The 20,176-nt window shown below is 36.5% G+C and overlaps 2 protein-coding genes across 2 annotated transcripts; one reads left to right on the top strand and one right to left on the bottom strand.

The window, feature by feature from the left end:
* Window positions 1–2,485: 2,485 nt before the first annotated feature.
* Window positions 2,486–9,214, top strand: LOC112198094. The gene is made up of 2 exons (XM_024339138.2): window positions 2,486–3,008; window positions 9,062–9,214. Exons 1-2 carry the CDS (start codon window positions 2,529–2,531, stop codon window positions 9,152–9,154), a joined length of 573 nt encoding a protein of 190 aa, XP_024194906.1. The 5' UTR covers window positions 2,486–2,528; the 3' UTR covers window positions 9,155–9,214.
* Window positions 9,215–9,675: 461 nt separating this feature from the next.
* On the bottom strand, window positions 9,676–12,595 carry LOC112198091 (28 kDa ribonucleoprotein, chloroplastic). The gene is made up of 4 exons (XM_024339134.2): window positions 11,912–12,595; window positions 10,703–10,804; window positions 10,242–10,514; window positions 9,676–9,968 (listed from the first exon to the last, which is right to left on the bottom strand). The coding sequence occupies exons 1-4, from the start codon at window positions 12,407–12,409 to the stop codon at window positions 9,915–9,917; spliced, it is 927 nt and encodes a 308-aa protein (XP_024194902.1). The 5' UTR covers window positions 12,410–12,595; the 3' UTR covers window positions 9,676–9,914.
* Between the last annotated feature and the right edge of the window lie 7,581 nt (window positions 12,596–20,176).

The following is a 20,176-nucleotide window of genomic DNA, read 5'->3' as shown; positions in this document are numbered from 1 at the left end:
TCACTATCCAAATGATTAGTAAACGGGTAAGTTTAGGTACGAGGCATAACATGGTAACAATCAAATCATAATTTTCTGATAGCAATATAAGGGACCCAAATTCGGGTTCATGATAATTGGAGACTCAATTAGAGAGAGACCCGCTCTGATACCATTTTTTTATTTTTAACTTTTGTAATGTGTGATATTTTCTCTTCAACAACTTGTACATGATCAGTCGCATCAAGTTTAAATGTTTAATGACAGGCCATCTTTTATTGACAAGATAAAGACGATCGATTCGACGACCAATTCCCTAATCTGGAAGAGGAAGGTGAAGATGGATTAAGGTGAAATGGACGAGAGCTACTTAAGGAAGACGAAGACTGGCTTTGTTTTCTTTTTTCTTTTTGTTTTTGCAATCATGCACTAAATTTGCAAAGATATCGGCTACAAAAAAGTATTATAAGAGAAAGTCGACGCAATGAACTTGATATCTTGAATGATTTTGAATCTTTGATAAGTCTCTAAGGTGGTTTTTGAATTCCTTTAAAAACATCAATAACTAACTTAGAGTCACCTTCAACTTCAACTCTATCGAAGCCTCTTTCACAGGCAAAAATTAGACTGTTACGAAGGTGGCTTCCGCAACTGGTATAGTGGTAAGGCCAATTTTCTTGGCTACTACAAGAAGCAACTTTTCAAGGTGATCGTGGATGTGTGTGTGTGTATATAGTTGATCGATTGACAAAGTCACCATTAAGAGGTCCAAGATGAATGCTAATGAATGTTTAGCATAATACATTAACGATGAAGTCTCTATCGATCCCGGTCTTTCCCTATTACGAACTTCATCGTTTAATGTACGTATTATGCTAAACATTCATTAGCATTCATCTTGGACCTCTTAATGGTGACTTTGTCAATCAATCAATTATATATATATATATATATATATATATATATATATGTTCATCTTGAACGTCTTAATGGTGACTTTGTCAATCGATCAATATACATATATATATATATAATTTATAGTAGGGAAAAGCTGGTATCGATAGAGATATGTCCATATACTACCCAAATTAGTTGAGAATAGTGATGGATATCTTTTACAAAGGAAAAGCTAGCCATATATCCTAAAAGGATTCAGTTTACGGTGTTTACCTGTAGTGACCAAGTATATAACTATATATGTATGTACACACAGGAAGTACGTTCAACCTTTTACCCACGTGCATTTCCAGTAGAGATCGATATCACAAGCTCCATTATAGTTCGACCCTACTCAATGCACTGGTGGAGGTTGCCGTACTCCCCATCAGGTGTAGTCCTCTACTTTTGTGCTCTTTCTTTTCCGACACCTTAATAAACTCCACTAAGCCAATTTATTACAGGCCGGCTTTCATCGGCAAAATAGAGACGACCAATTCCTTAATTTAGAACACGAAGACGACGTACTAGAGCCACTTGAGGAAGACGAAGACGAGCTTTGTTTGTATATATGAGTTGATCGATCACCAGATTACGAAGGTCAGTGTAATATATTAACCATGGATTCCAGATAGGGATAGGTCAATCTGGGAACGTAGTCTCATTAATTAATTTATCAGTATTAACTAAGTAAATAATTCTTAAGGTTATGATAGAATATTCACAAAAAAAAAAAAAAAATAGTAAAGGTTATATTTTCAAAATATTTGAAATTAAAATAGTAATTAAAATAAGATACTTTGAAATAAAAAATAATAAAAAAAGGTCGGTACGTAGGTGCTTCACTTCCGGACAATTCTTAAGTTCACCCCTTGAGTGAATGAACATATTCACCATCTCTTGCGATTAACGCATAATAACTTTATAATTTTCCAATCCAACCATTCATGTTGTATAACGTAATACAAAGATTAACTCTGTAAAAAATCAATCAAATTGAAGACCTTTTAGTTATTTATTTCTATGAAATACATTGACGGTTCATCATAATAGTAGCAAGTATTGTTAGAACCATCTATTTGTTTGATTTAATTATATATTTAAACGATTTCCGATTCAATTGATTTTTTTACTGAGATGATCTTTAAAGACTAATTTAAAATATGAACCGTTGGATTATAAATTTATTATTGCAATTGCAAGTTCTTATTTCAAGTTTCAAATTGAGAAGCAGTTATCTTATCTTTTTTTTTTTTTTTTTTTTGAAACGAAAGCAGTTATCTTATCTAAACTAAGAAAAAAAAGAGTTTGTATGAAAAAATCTCAACAAAACTTACACTACATGTAAAATAAAATACAAAAAAGATAAATAAAATAGAGAGTCAATTGACACATGCGTGAATATGTATTGCGAGACTAATTTACGCGTTAGTTAGTCATAACTCAAAAGTCATAAGTCGTAACTTATTAATCAATGATTTGTTGCAACTTGCAAGAAACATACAATATATATGTTTTCTTTTGGTTGTACACTTCTACAGCTATTATAGATAGACGAAACACTGAGAGATCTTCCATACATCTGCGAACCGAATCAGATTAAGTTTGAGAGAATGGGAGACATCAAAGAAATTCGTGATGCTGCTTTAGCTTATTACCATAATTTGTCTGAAGAGCAAAAGCAGAAGGTGTATACCTTTTTTCAAGAAATTGACATAGATGGTGATGGAACAATAACGATGGAGGAGTTCAAGCAGAGGTTTGAAGGTAGTTTCGGCGACAATGTCAACCGTACCTTCGAGGACCTAGACAAAAATGGAGATGGCAGTTTGGATTTTGAGGAATCTATCACTCTTTACTACTCTTTTAAGACCCGGAGGACTATTAGTTGCGATGGATGCAAAGCCTTTTTTCTAAAGGGACTGTATTTCACTTGCGTGGACTGCTTCGAGCATAACCGAACTACAACTTTTGATCTTTGCACCTCCTGCTACCGCAGCCGCAACTACGTTCACGAACACTGCAACTTTTTGGACAACTATGCCTTACTACGTACTAAGGCTGCTTATACCAAATCTGGGTCGACAAACCAGGTGATTTATCAATTGAACTCTTACAGATTAGAAGCCTACTGTCATATTTAGATTCGTTTCATGATTTTATATTAGCAAAATACATATAAATGATTTACTCTCTTTAATCAAGTTAGAATTCTTATCAAACGGGACTTGCTCCCTAAATTGTATGCCTTCGATGAACTTATGGCGTCTCATCCGTCATTTAACTTCTTAAAAATAAAAGAATAATTATCAAACAACATTAAGTTATTGCGCTTATTAGTTCAAAACTTCAAAGTAAAAAAGAAAATTGTCTACAAGTTTAATACTAACGTCAGCAAGCTCAGCAAAGTCGGTTGATGGATATGATCCTCAGAATTATCGATCCTCAATCAAGATCTGAAAGAGTAAGTTTGTTCTTCTCATTGTTTGTATCTACGTCAATTTTTTTTTATAAATTTTATAATCAATAACAAATTTCATTAGATAACTTCAATATTACACTGTTGAATACTATATTCTAAAAAAAAAAAAAACATTGTTGACCACTAGGATAAATGCTATATTTAACACGACAACAACAATAACGAAGCTAACATGGCAAACTACAGCAGACTGAAAGCCACACTAACACCATCAATCCCAAATTACCAAAATTAAGCTTAAACCTAGAGATCCCACACAACCCGAACTAACAAATATCCTAAAAGAACCTATAAACCTAAAACATGATTATCGCCACGCGCAACGTCAACATAGGGACCACAAAATTAACTAAGAAGTAGGCCTCATCAAAATACCTGCTGATCAAGTGGGCCGATGGAGGCCCGTCGACCCGGAGGACCAAAAGCCAAGCCCGGCCTAGCCCGCCATAGGCCCCGACCTGGTGGGTAGAGGCCCTGGCTTGGTTTAGGGGTCTGAAACCCTGCCCAACCCATAGGCCCGGCCTGCCAAAAGCCCATTAGGCTCGGCTTGTAAAAGCCCGCAAACAAAAAATATTATATAAATAACACAGAAATTATTGTGCAGAACACCTAATTTCGCTGAATTACTAAGAACTGTTCGGATGGAATTAGGATATGTACCCTATATGCACGGAAAGCCTCATATGTCTAGTTTCTGAAGAATTTTATGGTTTGTGATTCTGACTTTTCTAGAAGGAGTTATGGCTATTTAAGTGAAGACAGTTCAGCTTGAATAAGAATCTGCAACACAGAAACTGTTGTGCAGAACATCTAATTTCGCTGAATTACTGAGAACTTCTCAGATGGAATTAAGAACTGTACCCTATATGCACGGAAGACTCCATGTGTCTAGTTTCTGAAGAATTTTACGGTTTGCAATTCCGACTTTTCTAGAAGGAGTTATGGTAATTTAAGTGAAGTCAGTTTTGCTTGGACGAGAATCTGCAACATCTTTTACAAGTTCATGTCTAGAACCGAACTTCACTAAATTACTGAGAACTGCTTGGATAGAATTAGGAGCTGTACCCTAGCTATATTCACGGAAAGTCCCATGTGTCTAGTTTCTGAAGAATTTTACGGTTTGTCATTCCGAATTTTCTAGAAGGAGTTATGTTGGAGAGGAAATATCTCACATTGGAAAAGCGACAAATAAAATATAACTTATAAGTGGGTGGATCTCATCCAATTGTACCAAGACATTTTGTGATTAAAACCCAACATCTAACGGGTGGTTAAGTTGGGACAATATCGGTACAATGGTGGGTCACGGGCCACGCTTGTCGCTGTTTAACATGATATCAGAGCGGGTCCTTCTCCAATTGCATCTCCACGTAGGCACGTATCATGAGCCCAAATTGGGGTTCCTTGTATTGCCATCGAAATATTCCGATTGGATTATTACCAAGTGTCCAATATGGGCCTTAGATTGTATTGATCAAGTCTCCGATAAGAGACTTGTGCCTCAATTTCCAATGTGGGAATTAGATTAATTAATTTCACGTGCAGACCTAGAGTTAGGTTACACGTGAGGGGGCGTGTTGGAGAGAAAAGATCCCATATTGGAAAAGTGACAAATAAAATATAATTTATAAGTGGGTGGATCTCACCCAATTGTACCGAGACCTTTTGTAATTAAAACCCAACACCTAACGGGTGGTTAAGTTGGGACATTATTGGTACAATAGTGGGCCATGGGTCGCGCTTGTCGCTGTTTAACAAGTTATGACAATTTAAGTTAAGGCAGTTCAGCTTGGACGAGAATTTGCAACATCTTTTACAAGTTTATGTCTAGAAGGCCCAACACATATATTTGGAAATCTTCAGTGTGCCACATCATCATTATGTGTGTGAGTGTGAATTTGTTGTAATTTGGCTTATGGTGGATGTTCTCATACTTCTATATAGAATATGTGCATATATATATATATATATATATATATATTCTACATGTCATGACTACGGTTGACCGATTCGATTGGATTCGAAAATATGGTGAAATTAGCTAAATTTTTTACCACACTGATAATTTATTATAATAATCTCATCCAACGGTTAGTTTTTCTATTTTATTTGAATTGATAGAGGTTGTCTTTTGGAGTGTATGATATATAAATAGAAAAATGATTTGTGGCCTCAATTTTAGGTGTCATGCCATGTCACCTACACACATCAACTATTTGTCAAATTATGCTATGTAACTCTTGAGAAAAATAGCATTTTATCATTCCAAAATCTAATGACTATGTTATTTTGGCTTTCTAAAAAAAATTATTTTAGTTTTTTTTCTTTCATTTTTTCTTTTCGTTACACTCATGCTTAGATTTAAATAACAATTTTTTCTCTCGAATCAAGAATAGAAAATTTTCATGTAATTCAGTCAATGGATTTGCACATACATTCGATCACAATAGATTTGCTTAACCCATGTATATGAATTCAACCTTTGTTGGGTACTTGTAAATTTTGAAAATATAGTGTGAAAAATACATATTCATACGATTATATATATATATATATATATATATTCTTTTATTCATTTTTTTCTCTTTATTAGCTACGGTTTAAATGTTATATTTGAGTCTATTATTATTTTTTATCCCCCCCCCCCCCCCATATATTTAGATTGTAGATGATAATTAATGGCTGTTACTAACATGAAATTTTTTCTTACCTCTTAATTTAGACATACGTATTTTCCAAAATCAATTTATTAATGCTAGTTTTTTGGATGAAATTAATCAATGTTTGGAAAGAAAAGTTAATGCCTATTTCTTCATTTCTTGACACCTAATTCAATGTATTAGTACTATTTGGAAAGAAAAATTATAGGAAAGAATTTAATTAAATTAAGAAAAATATTGGTCAAAGAATTTATAGACATATCTCTTAAATTAATACATAATTAATAGCTTATCTTTTTTTTTCGTCACCTAATTAAATTCATTATTGTAATTAATTCACCCCCTAACATCTAAAAGGAAGTATAAAAGGGTAAGCTTGGTGGATTCAAATTTGCTCACCACCAATATTTTGGTGGTGATATCACTGCTCAATATAAAACTGCCACGTGTTATAAAACATAATTATAGTTTATCATGATGTTTTATTAAAAAATTATATTTTAAGTATTCAATTAATTCTATATGACGTGACAAGTTTTAATAAGGTGGTGATATCACCACAAAATATTGATGGTGAGCAAATTTGAAGCCAAAGTTGGTGTTGCAATAGTATGATATTGCAAGATATATTATGTGGAATTGAAAATAAAATTTGTATTTGTTTACATGACATAACACCTGAGATTTGAGACCACAAATCTTAGGCCTCATTGAGGCCCTATATCATTGCACATGTAATTATAGGTTTATAAGAGTAACTAAGTTTGACCTAGCTGATCGAATTCGAAACGAGAACCAAATTGGCTGGATTTTCTACAACCACCATAAAACATTACAATCTCTCCATCGAGCAGTTGGTTTCTCCGAATTCATTTTCCATTTCATGATTTTTTTAGAATGATCCTCAACAATTTAAATGCAATGTATAAGTCAACTTTAGAAGACAAATTAGTATAGGCCAACGTCTTTATACTTAAAATTAAAGTTTTTATCTTATGTTCACGCACATCCATTGATGGAATATTTACAGACGTGATGTGAAAAAATAAGCACGTTTCGCGATCGTCATGGCATCGGTCAACTAAGAAGACATACAGTTGACGACGGTTGACCAATTCAATCGGATTCGAAAATGAGAGTTTCTATTGGGACCTTCAAATCTGCTCACTTGACCTCACTCTATTATGAATTATTAAATGACATATATAACCTACTATAAAATGACTATCAAGGACAATAATTATACCAATTAATAATATTATATTTATTTTATATAGATTTTTCAATTCAATAATATTATATTGTATTTTTTATTATTTTTCTTATCTATTTTCATTTTCCAATTTCACTACATAGTCATTAAAGCATTCATATATATTTAATAAGAATTAAAAATATGATTAAGATCATGTGATATAAAAATGTATAATATATATGTTGAACGCATATTAGTGAGAGAAAACAAAATAAATCTTCTTATGATTTATGACCTAAATCTAAGTCAATCCATTATATTTAAAAAAAAAAAAATTTAAATAATTAATCATGTGGTACAAAAAATACAGAAAAAAAATAAACATTAAAAAACAAGTGATTTTTTTTTTGAGAATAAAAACAAATGATTTTTTCTTTTCTTTTTTGCACAGCTAAAACAGGAAAAAAAACAAAAAAAAAACATAATAGTTCATGGCATTTTCTTATTGATTAGACATTAATTTTTAAAACTCAAGTTTGATTAAGAAATGTATATTTAGTTAAGATTTATAGAGTGATTGAATCATTGAACTGACTAAATTTTTTATTTTGAAGATAATAATTTGTTTGCAAATTATATGAGTGAGGTTATTTGAGGAAGTTTAGTGAGGTTTAGTGAGTAAATTTAGTATTTGAAAATTTGATAAGAGGTGTACAAAACATAGAGGTCAAGTGAGTAAATTTGGAGGTTCCAATAGAAAAACTCTTCGAAAATATGGTGAAATTAGCTAAATTTTTTACCACACATAATTTATTGTAATAATCATATCTAAGGTTGGTTTTTCCATTTTCTTTGAATTGATAGAGGTTGCTCTTTAGAGTGTATAATATATAAATATAGGTTTATAAGAGTAACTAAGTTTGACATAGTTGATCGAATTCGAAACGAGAACCAAATTGGCTGAAATTTTTACAACCACCATAAAACATTACAATCTCTCTATCGAGCGGGCAAATTGGTATAAACCAACATATTTGTAATTAAAATTGAAATTTTTATCTTATGTCCACGCACATCCATCTATGAAATATTGACAAACGTGATGTAAAAAATTAAGCACGTTTCGAGGTCGTTACGCCATCGGTCAACCAAGAAAACATACAAATGACTACGGTTGACCAATCCGATTGGGTTAGAAACTATGGTGAAATTGACTAAATTTTTAACCACAAGCATAATTTATTGTAATAATCTCATCCAACGGTCGGTTTTCCCATTTTTTTTGAATTAATAGAGGTTGCTTTTTGGAATGTATGATATATAAATATAGATTTATAAAAAAATTAGTGTATTTAAATATTTATTATAAATAAAGCCCACAAGACCCGTTCCGAAAAAACCCGCAAGGCTCGCTTTATATGGATGAGTTTAGATCCTTCGATTTACAATAAAGCCTGGTCTAACCTGATCCGCCATTATTTAAAAATATAGTAAGACCCGGCCCAGCCCAACCCAAGCCCGCTATGAATGGGCCGAGCCGGCCCGTTGACGAGGCCTACCAAGAAGCAATTGTAGTACGTACTGAACTGAAAATAAAAAGGGTCAATGAGAAAATTACATTGTAGTAAACTAGTGCATGATATAAAAAGTCATAAATGTTCGTGGACTGTTATTTTGAAATTCACCTCGATATAGTGGGATTTTTTGTGAAAAGTACTATTTTTAATGTCATGTTTGAAAAATGTAATTTTTCAATTTGTCCATCTCCTACTGATTGTTTTAATATTTTGTTGGTAATTCTTAATTCAGCTAAGATCTCTGAAAGCCTTCAAAACCGGTATTGAAATCGCAGATGCTGTGGGAAATATTTCTGCTGCAGCTGCTTCATGCATCATTATGTAATCAATTGCAATAGCTTGAATGCTTGGATCTATGTGTCTGCCTGTTTGGCGTTGGTAGCTTGCTTTAATGCGACCAAGTCTCTGTGTTTATGATCTTGTTGTTTGTAATAATGTTGCTAAAAATGTTTAGTTTCATAAAACATTATTGAAATGCAAACGGTGTTTGAACTTTAGAATCTAGATACTTTGGTACCTCAAAATTTTAAAACATTATTATTATTATTATTTTGTGCTGACAAGAAAATAATACATTAAGACTAAAGATTACACATAATGTCCTCATCGAGAAAAAGATTACACATAATTAAAAACAGTACAGAAGGTACAGACTTTGTGAGTGGTCACAATTAACAATAATATAATAAAAAAACGAATGCTAAAAGAGAGAGGGGGAGAGACCAGCTCTACATTTAGAAGACTGTTAGAGTTGTTCTAAGTCAACGATAAATGGGATACTATTAATTATTCAATTTTGAGCTACAAAGTGTCAAAGATTCTGAAGTTCACAAATAGAATCATCGACACTTAAAAACGCAGCAGCTCTTTAGTATTGAACAGCCGATCAATTAAGGAACGAAACTACCATCGCCATTGAGAAAAATACAGGAATTTCCACTCTGAAGATGGGGAGTTAAAAATGAGTTACAAGACAACTTATAAGATATGGAAGAAGAGTTCCTCAATTATGTGATTGGCTATTATGATCTCAGTTGACATGCATCTTCAAATTAAACCTTTTATAAAATTTACACTAACAGATATTATGAACGCTTTCCTTCAGCCAAGCTTACACGCATTGCTCTTCCCTCTAGTTCCTGACAAGCCAAGAAAACAAAACAAGGAATAATCAGTGGACTACTCAAAACTGGGTTAATTATGTCGAGGTAATTTTCTATTGCGAGACAATCTGATACTCTAAAATGCTTATTTTGGACTGTTGAATGTGGAATGTACGTACATTCAAACAAGAATTAATGGTCCAGATTCACAGTCCGATAATATAAGCACATAGAAAATCTCGAAGTAGATCATTTCCAAATTTATAGATGGGTTGAACTAATCAGGCAGATGGGACTAGGAAACAATACCACTCCATCTAGAGATTGTAAGGCAGTTTCCATCTCCGCTTTTGTTGAGAAGCACACAAATCCATAGCCTCGGGACCTTCCTGTCTCCCCATCATATAGGACCCTGGCTCCGACCACATTTCCATATTCTTGGAAAGCTTTTGTCAAACTCTCAGATGTGGCTGACCAGGACAAATTCCCAACAAAAAGTTTGTACTCAGTTTCTGGATACAAAGGTTCTTTCGCTCTAGGTTTGTCCGAAAAGTTAACCCTCAAGGTTCGGCCACTGTACTCCTGAAAATTGGAATCAATAATGGTTTTTAGCAATAAGGTTTGAGTAATGCTATATGTATGAGAACCACATCTCAATCTAGCTCATACAGATGGGTCCATGTCAGAGTAAATTATGTCCAGTGGATCCCTTGTTGTGAGCTGGGATACGATGGGTGATGTGGTATAGATAGTTTTCTTAAGAGTCTTACGCGTCCGTCAAGATTTTCAATTACAGCATTGCAGTCTTCAACACTGCTCATCGTCACGAATGCAAATCCTCTGCTTCTTCCTGTGTCCCTATGATAGAGAACCTATATATGATCATCAATTGATTCATCAGTGTCTCTTTAAGAAATAGAGAAAAGAGGTGCAGTCAATATGAAAGCATTATTAGCAGATAGCAGAACTGAAATTCTCAGAAGCTAGAAAATTAAATTTGTACATGCTGATAAAGAAGCTAAAAAAATTTGAATTATCAACTATTCAGACCATCGTTAACATAAAGGGGATTTCAACATGCTTATACTAAACAAGCTTTGAATTACTCATATGTTACACGTGGGTTGGAAGAAATTCTCTTTAATATTCTTGCTTTATTTGTAGTTTTTATACAAACTATTATATGGGTTCAGTATTTGATGGCTTAAGGCTATTTATCACCTAACTGAACTTGTCTCCGGATTCTTTCAGTTTTCATTAATATGTAGTTAGCTTTATGTTATGTGTTCCATGACTCCTCTTCAGTTGATTAGGTTGCTCAACTAAATTACTGCAATCTATATGTATATCAACCCATTACTACAAAGAGCACTAAAACCAATCTCATGACTTCATCACCTTGTATTAACTTTTTATCTCTACCTTTGTTCACCCTCATTTACAACACTGGCAAGGCCAAATTGATAACATGAGTGTACAAGGTCAGGCTTCACATCTAAAATCAATTGGCAATGGATGAAAACCGAATTGATAACACAAGTGTACAAGGCCAAACTTCACATCTAAAACCAATTGGTTCAATTTGACAACATTGGAATAACCCGATCTAATACCATGATAAAGTAATCTGACTTCACATCTAAAATCAATTAACAATAGATGGAATTGCCTAAATCCTTATAAACTCATTTGCTGATCCCCATTTTTCCATTCGGGATTTATACACAACAAGGATTACAGTGAGTTAAGATTAAGAAAGCTTCTATCTCCTTGTCGCCTGTCGGAGTGTTAATTTGGACCATACATTCAACCAGAACTCTGCTAGCTACTTAATCAAAATCCAAATTAACAATCTGAGAACATAATCCGTAACGTATTATTTCCCTAATGTACTAATAACAAGTACGTAACAACATACTAATGGCCTACTATAAACAAATATTTCATGAACAATAGTTAGGTACTAGATAATTACTGACCTCAATGAGTTCAGGACTTGCATAGTCCTGTATTATCCCAGCAAGCTGTGCGCTGTCAACACTGTAAGGAAGGTTCCCAAAGTAAAGCTTCGTGTTCACACTAAGCTCATCAGTCGAAACTTCAGCTCCAACCTCACCCGCCTCACTCGAAACTTCATCGGCCGCCGCTTCAGCTGTCGGCGCCACTACTTCCTCTTCGGCTTGCTTCTCTTCTTCCTCCTCGGTCACCGCAACAGCTTCTTCAACCTCCTCCGTCACAGCCACGTCCACAGAAGCGCACGATATTCTCAGCACTCGCCTAGAAAGCAGTGGCTGATCTATAACACATGAATGAGCAGATATCGACGACGATGATGATAGCATGCGGGCAGGTGTTGTGATTCTGAGGTGAAGATCATGGTGAGGGGCTAAGTGCACGTGATTGGAGCGCATGCATTTGAGGGTGTGGATGGAAGGAGAGAAAGACGAGCTCATGGCTGCGGCTGCGGTGGCAGCCATGGTGGTGTTGAGTGGTGAATGTGAGTGAGGTAGATAAGGCCAATGTGGTTTACTACAGTTGTGATCGATGAAGTCCTGGATGTCAGGAAAGAGAGAAGGGAGGTATGGGTGCGTGGGATAGTGTTAAGCTATCGAAGCTGATGTGGGCAAATTCTGGCCAGGGAGAGTGTGTAAGAGATGCGTGGGAGGATAAGATAAGTGAAACGTTAGCTATATATATACATGTCCAATCTAAGACTAATTTGCACGATTTCTTGGGGGCATGGGGATTTTTGGTTGATTGGTTGCATTTCCGATCTCTTTCTCAATTTTTCCACGGCCCTTATACTTTAAAGTCTAAACTATGTGCATGTTTAGTTACTTTTTAATATATTTAATACTTTAATAGCATCAGAAATTGGAGATATATATATATATATATATATATATATATACATGATTTTTTTTTTTGACTAAATAAAAACTGTGGAGGTGTTCAAGTAAACCTTAATTTGTGTTTGACCCAAACTCTAGATTACTTGCTCTAGTGGTAATAGGGTTAAATTAGAAGGATTTAGATTCCTATTCAATGTACGATTACTTTCCTTATATGATTGAGATTCTATGCATTGTAATCCTCTATATAAAGAGGCTTCTATTATCAATGAGAATACACAGAAAATTCTTCTCAATTCTCGTTTCCCTAAAACACGTTATCAGCACGAAGCCCTAACCCTGATTCAAGAGGCTAAAAACCTTGAATCCGAATAAAAAGCCTTGAACCCTTTTCTGCCTTCACCTCACACATTGAAGAACTCGATGCCAAGAGTCCAGAACAGGCGGCCCCACCTCAAGAACATGCCGGAAACCTACCGAACCAGCCACCATAAGCTCCATAAAACTCGCAGTAAATATTCCACCGGTTCACCATCTTCCGGATCTCCAATTTCCACCAAATTTTGGTAGCAGAAGCCCATTGATCTGAAGTTTCAGGAACCGGAAGAAAAAGTCCAAAAACCGGCCTAAAAAGGGGTGAACCGGCCACCTGAGCAGCTGCATCTTGAATCGGCAGAAAGGAAGAAGAGAGGAAAAAAAAAGAAAAGGAGAGAGCAAAAGAAGCCCAGAAGGCCAGAAGCCCAAGCCCACTGACGCAGACCCCACAGCCACATCAGCGGAGCAATCATCTGCCACATCAGCACCCTGGACACACTGCCACGTCAGCATACAGGGACCCACTGCCACGTCAGCAGCGGTCAATGGTCAACCTCCGGTCAACAACTTTTCCATCCACTTTTCCGGCCGATTTCCGGCCACTTTTCCAGCGACTTTTCCGGCTGATTTCTAGCCACTTTTCCGGCGACATTTTTCAGGTCAAGATTTCCGGCAATTTTTCAAGGTAAACTTTTCTAAAAGTTCCATTTTTTGAAGTTTTTATTACTTTCCTCTTGTTTTTCTCGGGGACTTCCAACATCCCTTCTTCTACCCCCATTTCTTCATCATAGGGGAGACCAAATTAAGCCGAAATGTGGGGGTTCGTGCTCACTCCAAGCTTGGAGCTTGTAGAGTCCTCCAAACTTAGAGTTTGTTGAGATAAAACGATCGACAACAAACATCATTGTTTCGATCTAATCCAACCCCTCTTTGGAATCGAATTTCTTGGAAGCGACTACGCTCGGAAATTCCTAATTTCTTGGAAGCGACTACACTCAGAAATTTTTATCCTTTTCGTGGTAACCTTTTTCGCTCCGAAACTAACCCTAATCTTTTGTTGTTTTTCAGGATGAGTAACCTGAACAAGTTGAGCTTCGCTCCACTAGAGACAACAGCGTAGGATACCACAAGTGAGTCTGTGATGTTCGCCAACATCTTAAGGCTGATGGGATCCTGAGTACGATCCAAGAGCCAAGTAAGAACGTGCTTAGTCCTCAACAAGCTACCGCTTTTGAAGCGAATAGAGCTACGAGATAGGCCAATGAAGCTAAAGCCATAATTCTCATGACAAGGCACATGAATGACGCGCTCCAAAATGAGTACCTCAATGAGGAAGACCCCAGAAAACTATGGGTAGAACTCGAACAGTGTTTTGGCAACGTTCGTGACTCCCTGCTTCCTGATTTAGAAGTGAGATGGCATAGCCTCCGCTTTTGTGATTTCAAGTCTGTATTTGACTACAATTCGGAAGCACTTCGTATCAAGTCTTTGATGGATTTCTTTGGGCAGAAAATCACTGATATGATGTTGATCGAGAAGACTCTTTCTACCTTACCCTTCTCTGCATTGAGGTTAACCAAGAACTATCAGATTGATGTCAATGCTGGACGCATCACAAGATTTCATGAGCTTATTGGAAACATGAACGTAGCTGAAAAGCACGACAACATATTTGTGAAGAACTATAACTCTAGACCCGTGGGAGAAAAGCCAATTCCGGAGTCTGATTATAGTCGTGCCCCTAAGGGAGGGTGCTAGGAGAAAAACCCTAAGGAAAGGGATTATTCTGGACGTTCTGGTCCATATTCTCACCCCAAAGAGGAAGGAAATCGCCAAGATAGGAGTGTACGGAACCGTAGAGGTCAACGTGTGAAGAGAGAGAGAGGTAGAGCCTCCGGCTATGGTGGTGGCGCCACCAAGGATCACAGCCGTCCTCAACGCGCCCTAGGCGCACCTCGATCAAGGGAGCCTGACCATGATGATGCTTGTCTTCGGTGTGGAGCTTCCGGACATTGGGCTAAAGCATGTAATGCACCCCAGAATGTTGCTAACGCGTACAAGACTTATCGTGAAGCAAGGGAAGCAAATTACATGGAGCAAGAAGATCATGATGACGATCTCGCTCTAAGGGTTGAAGACTTCAAAGGCCAAGATCCAGAGACTGGCGATTTTGATTAAGTCTTTTTATTTTCCAAGAGATGTAATAGGCAATTACCATATATTTTTGTAGTAGATGCCAATGGTTTAGTATTTCTTCAAAGTAGGCTCACCCAAAGTAAGTGTGATGTCTAGGAAGGTTATGAGATTAGTGGTACTTAAGCGAGCCTTGCTCCACCGACATCTCTCTACTCACCTGGTCACATTTGTTTTGGAATTACCGAAAGAAGTTAGACGACTACCATTGTTTTGCATTAGCTAGCACTTTGGATTAGATTTTCTTTGGTCAAAGAGACAATGATGTAACTCCGTTGGCTTATGAATAAAATTTCGAGTTCTTTTCATTATGACTCCATTTTGATTCTGAGCATATGACTTTTGTGACTACAATGGCTGGGTCATCAGTATTAATTTAAGGACATGGAATAGCCCAAATTCCACTTGCCAAATGGCACCTTAATTACTGTCACAAAAACTCTCTACGCTCCTAGGGCGAATCATACCTATGAATAGCCAACAGATTCCATATGAAAACACATGTAGAGAACAGAAATGAGTTCCTTTGCAATACCTCTAATGATTGCGAACTAATGCGCATCTTAGAGAAGTTTATGTGTCTCTCTAGTGGACTTTATATCACTATTCGAGCTATTAAATCCAATAAAGTTACGAGAGAAGATCTATTGGATTTAGACACATATTGGCTTTGTCACGACAGGATAGGTCATCCTAGTTATGATATGATGATCCGTCTACTAAAGACTTCACATGGACATAATTTCTTTCGAGCGACACGAAGCATGAATCAAAAGTTGATTTCTGGACTAAGTGTGACCGACACAGCTACCTAGGGCATCGCCTCCGTCCACCACCAGCCTAGGGCTGGCGCAGTCCCTATCCATAAAGCCATGGATAACGTCCATCATGGTGATGGCGCCCTAGGTGATGCTGCAATCATCAACTTGCTTCAAATAGCGTTTCAGACGCTCAGGCCTAACCAAAATACTCATTGGTTGCTTCTAAAGCCTCTTGCTCGTTTTACAAAGCCCGTTCTGATGCGCTCGAAAGCAAGCGCATAATTTAACCCTGAAATGTCATTAGTTGTATAAAGTAAATAGGGATCGTTCTATTCCGGGGATTGAGGGTACGCCTGTCATTGTCAAACAATTAAACAATTAAAATTAAAACAAAGTATAATATTTACAAAAATATAACAAAATATATACATATTTATGAAAAAGGGGGGATTTTTGGTTTTTGGTTTTCTAGTTCGAAAATAAAATCTAAGTAAAGAATAATTAAAATGCAAAAAACATAAAAAATACAAATGGGATGTGAGAACAAAGATCAAAGTCGAAACTCATGATTAAAATTGATTCAAGTTCATCATTGTTCATCATAGTCATGCAAGAGGAGTTGATCATGTGAAACGTTCAAAAGCAAACAATTTTCCATATTTTACTTTCAATGCTAATTAACCTAAGCGAAAGCACCTAGACTAATCCTATCAAACATGCAATCAAACCCTAGAAAGCTAGTCAATCATGTCATGTTTAACGCATTAAGCACCTAGAAAGGCTATCAACTCGAATGTGCAACTTAGTATGAAAAAGTCCACCTAATTGCAATCTTCTTTGATTAAATTCGGTTTTTGTACAAAACCTTTACTACTTATCGATTCAAGAACACAAAACCAAAAAGTTGATCCATGTTCTCAAATTCGTAGCAACATTCACATAAAAACCCTAAATGTTTCGAACCATTCAAGATTATCATACAAAAGATTTCTATCATGCAAATTTAATCAAACACTCACACAAAAGCAACCATAAATCACAATATATGAATCTGAAAATTAACAATTAATCATAAAATTTCAGAAATCAATATTTGTTCAAACAATTATGTCAACTAAGGCATAACCAACGAAAATTACAAAGCAAAGGTTACAAGGAGAATCGGATTACACCATGATGAAGATGAGATGAGTGAAGTGATGAATGGTCTCTTGAATTTCGAAAGCAATCTTCAAGGATGGTGATGGATGATGTGCACGGCTTGTCTTCTTCTTCCTTGGCCTTGCTTGAACTTCGTGGTTGCCCTAGAGGATGGAGATGAACACGGCTAGGCTAGAGAGAGTTTTCTGATTTTTCTTCAAAGTGTAAAACGTAAAAGTGGGGACTCCAAAACGTTGAGAAGAGGGGAGATTATATAGGGGACGTCCTCCTTGCTCTCCAAGCCGTGTAAACCTTATGGAATTAATCTGAAAATTCCACATAATTTTCTCCAATAATATCTTGCCAAATAAGCCCTATGAGGTGGTTCAACCAATCACAAAATTCCATTTAATTCCCTAACAATCTTGGCCGAAATTCCCTTGATAATATTCTGATTTTATACTTTAAATTCGGCCAAAATTCCTTTAGGGAATATAGGAATGTATCTAGACTTCTTTTGAGATTTTCTTGGTCTCCACCTTTTTCTCTTTCCTTAAAACTCTCTAGGGAAAATCTCTTGCCGTCCAAAAACCCTAAGGTTTTCACGTTCTCCCTTGTATTTCTCTTCATTCCTCACGGCACTTCATCTAGGGTTTCTTCAAGTAGATTTTCTTTCCTTAAAAATAGCCCTAGAAAATCTCCCTAGAAAATCTCCTTTTAATTTCTGATTTTTGGACGCCTCTTCCTTGTTTCTCTCTTGCAAATCCACGGCAAAACATCTTTAGGGCTAGGGTTTGCGTCACAAACCCTAGTTCCATGGGCTCTTGTGGGCTTTTATCCAATTAGCCGAAAATCCAACAAGTCTTGAGAGCTTTTGGGCCTCCATGCGTCACTTCTATGCCATGTCATCTTCCAACGTCACAACACTTTATTTTTCCATTTCTTTTTCATAGTAACGTTGGAAACTTCATTGGTGGGCTTTCCCCCTTTCCGCAGGGTTTTCCTGGTTGGACCAGGAAAACTTCTTTTCTTCATTTCTGCTCATTTTTGTGGCTCATTGTTCTTCATCTTTGCTCCCCTTGACTTTCGCAAGCTCCTCTTTCCATTTGTGAGTTCATTTCCACTTTTTAGCTCGGAGGTCCTGAAAATAGAAACTAATAAGAAAAATAGAAACTTTCCTAAAATGAAAAATGGCAACTTTCCTAAACTGAAAATGAGAAACTTTCTAGAAATGAAAAATAGAAACTACTGAAAATGGAAACTTACTAAAAATGATAAATAGAAACTACAAAAATAGAAACTTTCTACAAATAGGAACTTTCCCAATCAAAGGATGGAAACTTTCCTAAACAGGGTTTTATTAAGGAAATAACGCAGAAATTGCAGGGAAAAGCAAGTAAAACGTCGCATTAAAATGCTCCTATCACGTTCCTTAGGGAAATTAGGACAAAAACCATCCTATGCAAAGGAAATGAACATACTTATTCTGTTCTTACATAGAATCCATGGGGATTCTGTGGATTGATTCAACTAACTTGCGGACGCTTAAATATTTCATGATGTTGGTTGACAAGCAAACACGCTGGTCACGTGTTGTGCTATTGACCACCTATAAATGCTGCTTATGCTACACTCCTAGCACATATCATATGACAACAGGCTCACTCCCCAGATCATCCTATTCAGTCAATTGGATTTGACTATGCTAGAGAGTTTACATCAAAAGATTTTTCGATGGATATTGCAATGGGACTGATGTTGGACATCACATTCCCATGTACACACCCAAATGGTCTTGCGGAAATGACTATGATGGTAGTCCGGAAATTGGTAATGCGCACCAATCTCCTTATATCCGCTTGGGGTGATGCAAAATCGCATGCAGCTATGCTGATTCGTCTACGACCCACCGCCACTCAATGTATCTCTGCATTACAGCTAGTGATTGGGTACAAGTATCGTACTTACGCATATTTGAGTGAGCCATTTATGTGCCAATTGCGCTGCCACAACGCTCTATGATGGGTCCTTACAGACGAATGAGTAACTACGTTGGATTTGAGACTCCAACAATTGTCCGCCACTTAATGCCCTTGCAAGGCGATCTCATTACCGCTAGATTTGCAGGTTGTCACTTTGATGAGACAGTCTTCTCGTCGTTAGGGGGAGATAAGAACACAGATCTTTAAGTACTTGAGATGTACGATTGATATGGGCTTGTTCTATTCCTACAGAGAGAAGATAGATTCGGACCCATCACACACCAGAAACGCCGCCAACGCTGGCCTGCGTTCTCTATCCCCATCCCAAAACGATATAAGTGTTTTGGAAGGTTTTGCTGATGCTGGGTACCTCTCTGACCCACACAAAGGTCGCTCCCAAACTGGTTAAGTGTTCACCATGGGAAAAGACCGTAATATCTTGGAGGTCTAGAGAACAGACCGTAGTCGCTATATCTTCGAACCATGCAGAGATTATTGTTCTTCACGAAGTGGTTCGTGAATGTTTATGGATTGGATCCATAATCACGCATGTTCGAACAATTATGGTTTGAAGTCTACCACAAGATGAGCCTACGAGCATTTAGGATAATGCTGTTCGTTTTGAACAAATGAAGCAAGGCTACATCAAAAGCGACAACACGAAGCATAATCATCAACAACAGACTCTCCTCAAATACCAAAGTGAACTAGGTTCGATATGAGGATAATGTGGCAGACTTGTTTATTAAGTCATTGCCCAAATCCACGTTCGAGAAACATGTGGCAAGAATTAGCTTGCGGAAATTATCTGAACTCACATGATCGTAGTCATCAGGGGGAGATGTCTACATGTTCATCTCGAAACGTGAAGGCTGTGTTGTGCTCTTTTTCCCCTTAGACCGTGGTTATTTTTATCCCACTGGGTTTTTGTTACTCGGCAAGGTTTTTAATGAGGCAACGAGAGAAGCACCGCGTTTAGGCAACATAAGGGGGAGTGTTCA

Source organism: Rosa chinensis, chromosome 4 (assembly GCF_002994745.2).
Source record: "Rosa chinensis cultivar Old Blush chromosome 4, RchiOBHm-V2, whole genome shotgun sequence".
NCBI classification, from domain to species: domain Eukaryota; kingdom Viridiplantae; phylum Streptophyta; class Magnoliopsida; order Rosales; family Rosaceae; genus Rosa; species Rosa chinensis.
This window is presented reverse-complemented; position numbering and strand designations above follow the sequence as displayed.

Bases quoted from the DNA above. Each gene is read 5' to 3' on its own strand.
- LOC112198094 (XM_024339138.2), top strand. From the start codon at position 2,529: ATGGGAGACATCAAAGAAATTCGTGATGCTGCTTTAGCTTATTACCAT. The intron at 3,009-9,061 runs GTGATTTATCAA...TTCTTAATTCAG, and splicing joins AATCTGGGTCGACAAACCAG to CTAAGATCTCTGAAAGCCTT.
- LOC112198091 (XM_024339134.2), bottom strand. From the start codon at position 12,409: ATGGCTGCCACCGCAGCCGCAGCCATGAGCTCGTCTTTCTCTCCTTCC. The intron at 10,805-11,911 runs GTCAGTAATTAT...GATCATATATAG, and splicing joins CAAGTCCTGAACTCATTGAG to GTTCTCTATCATAGGGACAC. The intron at 10,515-10,702 runs GTAAGACTCTTA...TCCAATTTTCAG, and splicing joins TTGAAAATCTTGACGGACGC to GAGTACAGTGGCCGAACCTT.